This window comes from Oryx dammah, unplaced genomic scaffold, assembly GCF_014754425.2.
Source record: "Oryx dammah isolate SB20612 unplaced genomic scaffold, SCBI_Odam_1.1 HiC_scaffold_17, whole genome shotgun sequence".
Taxonomy (NCBI): domain Eukaryota; kingdom Metazoa; phylum Chordata; class Mammalia; order Artiodactyla; family Bovidae; genus Oryx; species Oryx dammah.
In genome coordinates, this window is record NW_024070201.1 from 14,744,270 (window position 1) to 14,754,653 (window position 10,384).

The following is a 10,384-nucleotide window of genomic DNA, read 5'->3' on the forward strand; positions in this document are numbered from 1 at the left end:
ACCGTCATCAGCTTTAGTCGTGGAATAATGCATGTAAACCACTGGTGTGTTTACTTCGCAGCCATGATTTTGTTTTGTGTTTCTTGGTTGAAAGGTTGTCCAGGCAAACACAGTGGATGAACGTACTAACTTTCTTGTGGAAGAATACTCTACATCCGGTCGCTTGGACAACATCACCCAGGTCATGAGCCTGCACACGCAGTACCTGGAGTCCTTCCTGAGGAGCCAGTTCTACATGCTGCGCATGGACGGCCCCCTTCCTCTACCGCACCGGCACTACATCGCCATCATGGTGCGCTCACTTCCGGTTCCTGTGTTCACGTGACTTTGTCCTCATTTAGCCCCTCTCCCTGCTGGTATTACTTGTGGTGCAGAGCTAAGTATAATCACACGAAAACAACAATTCAAGAAGCTTGTGACCTGTTGGATTCCAAGTCCACTTGTTACATTTTGAATGTTGTGACCCACTTAATATACTAAATGTTTCTGATTAAATTATTAGTAAAGTTTTCCATGTTTAATCTCATGATTAAAGATGTTTATAGGGTCGAAAGTAATGTTCCTGGTGTCCCTCAAATTTTCCTTTTACTCCTGATAGTTTTCTTTCAGTATTAAAACAGGTTGGTTGTGACTTTTTATTTAGTCATTCTGTACATGAAGAATATCACTAATTTGGCTAAATAAGAGCAAAGTATTAGCACCAAAGGCGACTCTGTCAGAGAAGAATTCTTAAGTTATACTACTTCTAAGTTTAGTACTTGGTACAAGCTAGTTAACTAGTTAATGTTTGAGAGGGAGAAAATTATAAATTGGGATGATGGGCAGCAGGAATAAGAAGGTAGAAACAGTGCTACAGTTGGACTATTGCTGGAGAAAACAACAAGATGCAAGTACAATATATTTGGAGAAGTTAGGGGAACATCTGGGCTGGCAGAGCGATCAAAGCCAGCCAGGAGTTAGTTTTTATCAAGTTTAATTTGTTTATGCTCACTGAAGTTTTAAACAACAAAAAAAGGGCTGCATCCTGTGTTCTGTTAAATGATGAACTTGACTAAGATTACTTAGCTTAAGGTTTTGACGACACTAAGGCTGAAAGCCAACTTAGAATGGTCACCGATGAAGAGAGAAATAAGATGTGGAAAACAGAGTAAAACAGTACTATTTCACTGAGAAGCAGCCCTGAGGAAACAAGCGGTGAAAAGTCTGTTTTGCATGGATTTACCAGTTTATCAAGGCTGATTTTGGCTTGCCTAGGAAAGAAAGGGTCAGTGAGCTTCAGTTTCATTTCAATAGGAGTATGGGCACAGATAAGGCTGATTCACAGTTATCTCAAACGGAATAAGAAAAATACTCAAAATAGTATATATTCTGAATTGGTACAAGTTAATGAGATTTTATTGTATTTTAAATAGAATACAGTTGATCTCACTTACCATAATGAACATATACTTCCTTCACATAAATAGAAAATGGGTTCTAGATTGACCCCTACCACTTCTGGATGAGGAAGTAATTGGCTCCATGTGACATTTACTTATATATCAGCTTTTCGTATCGATTCAAGAATCTGTGACAACATTGTGATGAAAATTTTAGGAAGAGCATTCTTTAAGAAAAGAATTATTAGCTATAAAAATGAACTTTAAATGACTGTCTTAGTAATTGTAGAATAAGACCATACCATGACTGTTTTATCCACCAACTGTTTTCTTTGTGTTGTAGGCTGCAGCTAGACATCAGTGTTCTTACTTAATAAACATGCATGTGGATGAATTTTTAAAGACAGGAGGTATTGCTGAATGGTTGAATGGTTTGCAATATGTACCACAAAGACTGAAAAATCTTAATGAAATAAACAAGCTGTTAGCACACCGACCCTGGCTGATCACAAAAGAGCACATTCAGGTACCAAGTATTTCTTTAGGGGAGAAAGAAATTTTACTAATGATTCTTAGAGTTATTTTCAGTTAAGTATTTTGCTTAAGACCTAATTTGAAATACTTGTATGTTAGGAATTTGAGAAATAAAAAATAGTGTATTAAAATGTGTAGAAAACGTAAGTCAGTGGGTTTAAGTTAAATATAAATGAATACTTCTCTGTAAGTGAAAATCACTCAGTCATGTTCAACTCTTTGTGACCCCATGGACTATACAGTCCATGGGATTCTCCAGGCCAGAATCCTGGAGTGGGTAGCCTATCCCTTCTCCAGTGTATCTCCCCCACCCAGGAATTGAACAGGGGTCTCCTGTACTGCAGGTGGATTCTTAACCAGCTGAGCTACCAGGAAAGCCCACTTCTCTTTTAAGTAATCAGTAATTAGCAAATAGCTATAAGAAAAGTTGATTTCTATTTTCAAGCAGTAGGCAGAACAAAGAACATGCATTAGGAGGATAATATACGTAGGTTCTAATCTTTAACTCTTAACTACAAAGTATGTGACCTTTAGTATGTTAACTTTTGTGGGCCTTGGTAGTTCACCCTTCTGTAAATGAGACGCCTAGATTAAACGAGTTCTAAACTCTTTTGCAGTTCTAACATTTCATAATTTTAAGATTTTTTAAAAATGATTTTGCAAATAAAAGTGATTTGCCACCTGATGTGTATATACTTACATGCCTCTAGAGACTAGAACTTAGGTAAGAAAGAGAACTGTACTGGAGCACTTGCCCTTCAAAAGCAGCATCTGTGAAAAGCCTCCAGGATGAGGTTGTTGAATTAATGCTTAGCACCATGCTTGGCACTATTCAGTTAGTAGAAGTCATCAGCTAAATCATTATCAGTAGAAGCCTTAGGTACTTAAAATCCCTTCTTCTAATGCATTAGAAATATCCTTGGTTTTGTTTTTTCCCTCATTTTGTTAGTTATTTGCCCAGTTAAACCAAACTTAGCTTTTGTCAGTCTGTATACTCTCAGATTTGTATTATCTGTTAGGGCTTGTTTATAAAATATGAACAAAGCTATAACAGAAAGGTGCTATTTATAGTAGCAAATAAGAAATTTATTTATTTATTTTAATTTTAATTTTATTTATTTATTTTTAATTTTTACTAGAAGCAATTTAAATGTGTAAGGAAATGTAGTACTGGGCTACAATATGCCCATGCCTAATATAATTAATTGAAGACAGTAGAGCCTCATGAAAATCAAATTTTTCAAAAAGTTTGAAAAGCAGAGAAAAATGGATGTATACTCTGATTATTTAATTATACTTTGAAAAATAAAAGAAGATATGTAAAAGTTACATTAAAGTGGTAAAATATGATTGATTTTTCCTTTTTTTCCCCCTGACCTTTTGGTAATGTATTAAATTTGTATGTAGTTAAATAATGGAGAGTAAAGCAAAAGCAGTTTTTTGGTTTTAGTTTTTAGATGTGAAGTGAGCCAAGTGAAAGTTTTAGATTTGAGAACAGATCCCCATACACACACTGAGAGATAAATTAATTAGATAAAGATTGATGGGGAAAACCTTGAATGGATTAATAGCTGGAATTGTAATGAATATTGTGTTTAATGGCTTCACTTATGATTCCAACATCCTTCTGGAAAAAGTGAAAGTCACTCAGTCATGTCCAACACTTTGCGTCCAGGCTAGAATACTGGAGTGGGTAGCCGTTCCCTTCTCCAGGGGATCTTCCCAACACAGGGATCAAACCCAGGTCTCCTGCATTACAGATGGATTCTTTACCAACTGAGCTATCAGGGAAGCCCATTCATCTGGAGGATCCAGTAAAATAGCATGTAAAAAAAGTGGTCTGATATTTTTGTTTTGTTTTTGTTGTTTTTCTTTTAACTTTTTATTTTGTATTGGATTATAGCCAGTTAGCATTGTTGTGATAGTTTCAGGTGGATAGCAAAGGGACTCAGCCATACATATACACATATGCATTCTCCTTTAAACTCCCCTCCCATCCAGGCTGTTGCATAACATTGAGCAGAGTTACCTGTACTGTACAGTAGGACCTTGTTGGTTATCCATTTTAAATAGAGCAGATTTTTTTTTAATGTCCCTTCAAATGTGAGGTAGTTTTCTACAGTGTCTATCATCTGCTGTATATCTAAAAGACAATTAAAAGTTGACCTACTGAATTAAATATTTGTTATTTTTAAGGTACAGTCTCTACCTTTAAAACCTTCAAATGAATGGTCTTGCTAGAGAAACTTTAAAGTCCCTTCTAACATCAATGTTCTTGGGTTCTCTGAAATACCTTATTAAAATAGCATAATACAGAAAAGTACTTTGGAAACAGAAACTCCATTATATGTATAAGGAATTTCAGATAAGCTACAATGTAATTCTATTGTCAGTTTTGATAAGTTTAATGTAATATTGTTTGACCAAAGCTGTATCTTTAATATATGAAACAGTTTAAATGGAATTTTTAGTATTATTACTATAAATGGACATATGAAATTTTATACATTTTTCCATACTTTATAAAATTGCTTTGTAACGTTCTGTGACTTTCACTTTTATTATTGATTGGCTTTCTCATTTCAGAAACTTGTCAAAACTGGAGAAAATAATTGGTCTCTGCCTGAACTGGTACATGCTGTGGTCCTACTGGCTCATTATCATGCTTTGGCAAGCTTTGTTTTTGGTAGTGGCATCAATCCAGAAAGAGACCCAGAAATCTCCAATGGATTCAGGCTAATACCAGTCAACAACTTCTGTGTGTGTGATCTCGCTAATGACAACAACATAGAGAATGCATCCCTTACAGGCAGCAACTTCGGGGTTTGTTTTCTTAACTGTTTTTCTCTACTACTTTGCCTTTAAACTTGCTACATTAAAAACATCTAGAGAAATTATCTGATTAAATAGGATATTATATGCTTGAAATATTTTGTATAACCTTTTATTACCCTAAAAATTTAACCTGTTGCTGAAGTTCTGAATTGTCTTAAGGAGGCTCTTAAAGCAATTACAAATCATAAGGCTTGTAAGACTGCCCCAGTTTTAGAAACAAGTGGTAATATAATCTAATATATATCAAATTCTGCTGTAGTGGGTTGGCTAAAAAGTTTGTTTGCATTTTTCTGAAAGCTGTTATGGGAAAACCTGAATGAACTTTTTGGCCAACCCAGTGGAATTCTGGATTAATTAAATCCATTCATATAAACTTTCTGTGTTTATAGCTGAAGCAGAAACACCATACCTCTGAAAATGTTTGATTTTGCCATATGGTTTTCTTTGGAGTTAATGGAAAGCCCACTTAGGAAATTAATGACTATGCTAGTGCCACTGTACATAAGATGATATTAGGAAATGGAGACATTTACTGGAACAACTTTTAATATTAATAACACCCAATATTATCTTCTCTGGCTCCAGATTGTCGATTCTCTAAGTGAGCTAGAGGCCTTAATGGAGAGAATGAAAAGGCTTCAAGAAGAAAGGGAAGATGAAGAGGCGTCTCAGGAAGAAATGACCACTCGCTTTGAGAAGGAGAAGAAAGAAAGTCTTTTTGTGGTCTCTGGAGATACTTTTCATTCATTTCCTCATTCAGGTGCTTTTTCTATTTCACTATCTTTGCCTTTTCTCTTTGCCTTTGACTTGCCTGGTAGCTCAGATGATAAAGAATCTGCCTGCAATGCAGAAGACCCGGGTTCCATCCCTGGGTCGGGAAGATCCCTGTTGTTCTTAAACCCAGACTGACTGCCTCAGACCACCTTCAGTATTTTCCATATGGGTAATGGAATGATTCCACTATTGTGTTCCTTTTATTTAGTTCTCCTCTACCTGATGCTGATGCTATTGCTTCCCCTCTTGTGTTGCTGCATCTTTGAATATATTTCAGATCCAGTTGAGAGGTACTTCAGCTGTGTATGTAGTTCATGCTCTTATCCTGGATAAAATGTTATTCAGAGCAGACCAACTGCTTATAAAGTTAGATAAGAGTATTTAATCCATCCTACTTGTGTGATTTTTTAAATGATAAGTAAAATCCTGTTTCAATAGATGTAATTTGTAAGAAATATCTCTTTTTCGTGGGTGTGGAGTATGTGGGAGGATTGTTCTCACAATGCTGCTTTTTTCCAGATTATTTCTAAAGTTACACTAAAGTTACATTGCACTTGCACTTGCATTTCTTTGCAGAAACCTTTGGAATTATATAAAAATGTATTATTTAGGTCATTTTCTTAGGTTGAATTTGGAGGAATTCATCCTGTATTAAAAGTTAGGCTTTTCGGTATCAAAAGGCTTCTTTGCTTTCGTCTTTAAAGTACATTTCTTTTCCTAATACTCTGAGAGACTTTGAAATAGGAGGGAAACTTGTCAATTACAACTTAAAAAGATATTAAACACCACATAGTACATGTTACTAAAATAGCATGGAGTCAGTAGACTTTGAAAGCTTAAACCCTTCCAAGTCGTCAATCTACATAACATTTATTTTTAAAGTAGAGCTCCGTAGGTTTAAAAGAGGGCTTCAAAATGACTAGTCGTAAGGTTAGTCAGTCTCATAAATCCTGAGGGTAATTGATTTGGCCCTGACTGGTTTGTTAATATTAAATATGACACTGACCAATAGCTTTCAGAAATTTTACCAGGAAGAGCAAGATCCCTCTTTTATCATTTCCCCAGTGATTTCTTTTATGAAAGATTTTATCTACCACATTGAGTATATTTAATAATGATTTCTCAGAACTTATGACCAGCAGGAAATCCCAAATATAAAGAAGCATTTTGGTTATTGGTTTGCTATTCATACTACAGACATTTATTGTACTCCACGTAGTCTCAGCAGGGTGGTAGGCACTAATGTTTCCAGGCTAAATGAGACATGATTGCTGCCCTCAGCAGGCTCTCATTGCTAGTGGGAGAGAAAGAAATGCAACATGAAGCAGAATGTGAGGAGTAAATGGAGCCAGTGATGGAGAGGGAGGGATGTAGACAGAAGTGGTCCTAGGGAGAGACCTCCCCTAGCCGCTTGGCTCTGAGCCAAACCTTAGAGACTTGAGTGCAAGGGAGTCAGGCAGTGGCTAGGGGGTGGGGAGTTGGTGGTAAATAGAACACCTGCCTGAGCCAACACACAGTGGTGAGGAAACAGGATGGTGGGTGCAGGAGCAATTGCTTCTGCGTTGTTAGGATGTGACACATAAGGTAGGTATTGTGAACAGGAAGCTGACTAGGTAGATAGAGGCCTTATCATGATGACCTTTCCAGCCTTAAAGATCATGTAACCAGCCATATTTGCGACATGTTGAGTTGTGATGTCTATAAAACCGCCAGTCTGGAAACAGCTACAAGTGCCTCTCAGACTTTAATATGCATGTGAATCACTGAGGAATCTTGTTGAAATGCAGATTTTTGTGTTCAGTCTGTCTGTGCCGGGACCTGAGAAACTACGTTTCAATCATGGCTTCACGTAATGCCCATGCTCCTGGTCTGCACACTTGGAAAGCCAGGGTTGAACGGGAGAGGGTTTTAAGCCCAAAATAAAGTTTTGGAAGTTATCAGTATATGTTTGGGAGTTAAAATCAGAGTTGTTTATAAAAAGTCATCCAGAGAAAACAAGTGGGACAAAGGAAAGTAATGAGCATAGGGTAAACCTTCTAGGGAAGCCAATATTTTAAAATGCAAACATTGTACTAAAGTAGTATGCATTTACTTTTAGACATTAATTTTTGTAAGTGTGAAAAACTTGGGTTTGCTTGGTGGCTCAGTGGTAAAGAACCCACCTGCAATGCAAGAGATGGAAGTTCTTTTCCTGGATTAGGAAGATCCCCTGGAGAAGGAAATGGCCACCCACTCCAATATTCTTGCCTGGGAAATCCCATGGACAGAGGAGCCTGGCAGCTACAGTCCATGGGGTCACATGGGGTGAAAAATTCTAATATACATCTCTTTATAACTAAAAGTAAGTAGACACAAAATCCAGAAAAAGAGAGTAAACTTATTTAGCATACTTTACCTGACATAAATAAAACACTATATCCCAAACTGCAGCCTGTACCATTATTTTCAAGTGCACATAGAAAATTTACTAATATCAACCATATACTGTTAATAAAGCAAATATCAGCAAATTTTAAGAGATTTAAACTTTACAGGGTATAACTTTTGATTATAACAGAAGTAAGCTATAAATCAGTACGGAATAACTAGAAGTTTCTCAAATGTTTAGAAATGAAACAGTATACTTCCAAATAGTTCACAGAGAAATAAAAAGTTGCAGTGGAAATTGAAATGTTAGGAGCTGAATGGCAGTGAAAGATGGCACAGACAGTATTTATTTATTTATTTATCTTTTATTTGGCCATGCTGGGCAGCTTGCAAGATCTTAGTTCCCTAACCAGGGATTGAACTCAGGTGCCCTGCAGTGGAAGCTCAGAGTCCTAACCAATGGACCACCAGGAAATTCCCTAGACATTGATTTTTTAAAGCTTCTCTAAGACAACTAGAGCTTGAATGACATAAATGTTTTATTTCTTTTAATTTTTGTTTATTTATTTTTGACTGTACTGGGTCTTCATTGCTGCACAGGCTTTTTCTCTAGTTGTGGTGAGTGGAGGCTACTCTCTTTTTAAAATTTTTTAAAGATTCATCCATCTTACTACCACTGACTCAAATTCGTTCCTTTATGGCTGAGTAATATTCCATTGTATGTATGTACTACAACTTCTTTGCCTAAGCGTCTATTGATGGACATCTAGGTTGCTTCCATGTCCTGGCTATTATAATGGTGCTACTCTCTAGTTGCGGTGCTTAGACTTTTCATTTCTGTGGCTTTTCTTGTGGTAGAGCATGGGCTCTGGGCACACGGGCGTTAGTAATTGCAGCACTCAGTCTTTCGAGCACAGGCTCAGTAGTTGAGACACAAGCTCAGTTGCTCCATGTCGTGTGTGATCCTCTTAGACTGGGGATCGAACCTGTACCTCCTTCATTGGCAGGCAGATTCTTCACCACTGAGCTGCTAGGGAAGCCCTTTTCTTATTGTTGAAAGTATATTTTAGAATGTCAGTCTTTCCCTTCTTGGATGCTTGAGCAAGGACTTTTGCCTTCTAAAGTGAATTTTGACCAGCAAGTCTTAGACCTTGGTGGAAAGTTATATTCTGATTTTAACAAGAGGCTACATCATTTATAAATTAGGAAATAAATTGTTTCATTCTTTACTCTTCACCATTCCCAGTACTAAATTTGCTGGTCACACGAAGATAAGAGAAAAATGACTCAGTATCTGGCTGAGTTATTTTTGTAGACTTACCGTGTTTTAAAACGGAAATAGAAACTTATTTTTCCCTATAACAAGTTTCTTGGTTTGATCAGTATGATAAAGCATTTTAGATTCCATTTAGAGATTCTAAGAATAGTTTTTCAAGTCTTTTGAAGAAAATGTTTGAAGTTTTCTACAAGGGTACTATTCTATAGTTTGGTAACAGAGTTGACTAGCATTTATTAGTTTTTCGCTTTTCAAATTAGACTGATGTTCCATTACTGTAACATAGTATTTTCTGTATTTTATTTGTATCCATCTCCTAGGAGCAGAACAATGTGGATAATATGCAAAGTACTATTTCCTTTCGGTCCAGAGTTTGAAATATTTGTTTAAATAGAATTAAAATTAGAGTTTTAGATTTGTCAGAATATTAATTTAACTTCTTTTTTTTAAAAAAAATTTAACTTCTTAAGGTCAATTTAGGAAAAAAATGTGTGTATTGGGTCAGCCAAAAAGTTCAAAAAGTTATTTACATTTTTCTGTAACATCTTACAGAAAATTCCAAGTGAACTTTTTGGCTAAACTAATATTTAGATATTTTAACTTAATCAATTTTTTCGTGAATCAGTTCCGTTCAGTTCAGTTCAGTCGCTCAGGCATGTCCGACTCTTTGCGACCCCATGAATTGCAGCACGCCAGGCCTCCCTGTCCATCACCAACTCCCAGAGTTCACTCAGACTCACGTCCATTGAGTCAGTGATGCCATCCAGCAATCTCATCCTCGGTCGTCCCCTTCTCCTCCTGCCCCCAATCCCTCCCAGCATCAGACTCTTTTCCAATGAGTCAACTCTTCACATCAGGTGGCCAAAGTACTGGAGTTTCAGCTTTAGCATCATTCCTTCCAAAGAAATCCCAGGGCTGATCTCCTTTAGAATGGACTGGTTGGATCTCCTTGCAGTCCAAGGGACTCTCAAGAGTCTTCTCCAACACCACAGTTCAAAAGCATCAATTCTTCGTCACTCAGCTTTCTTCACAGTCCAACTCTCACATCCATACATGGCTACTGGAAAAACCATAGCCTTGACTAGACAGTCCTTTGTTGGCAAAGTAATGTCTCTGCTTTTCAAAATGCTATCTAAGTTGATCATAACTTTTCTTCCAAGGAGTAAGCATCTTTTAATTTCATGGCTGCAGTCACCATCTGCAGTGATTTTGGAGCCCC

At 36.8% G+C, this 10,384-nt stretch overlaps 1 protein-coding gene across 1 annotated transcript in view; it reads left to right on the forward strand.

Annotated features, from left to right (window-relative positions):
* The window catches only part of SESN3 (sestrin 3), a 62,664-nt gene extending 55,289 nt beyond the window's left edge, over nt 1-7,375 (forward strand). Inside the window, exons 3-7 of the mRNA XM_040257784.1 lie at nt 95-292; nt 1,723-1,905; nt 4,500-4,736; nt 5,334-5,510; nt 7,310-7,375. Coding sequence (XP_040113718.1) covers nt 95-292; nt 1,723-1,905; nt 4,500-4,736; nt 5,334-5,510; nt 7,310-7,375 — 861 coding nt within the window. The remainder of the gene's footprint in view (nt 1-94; nt 293-1,722; nt 1,906-4,499; nt 4,737-5,333; nt 5,511-7,309) is intronic.
* Nucleotides 7,376-10,384: the final 3,009 nt, after the last annotated feature.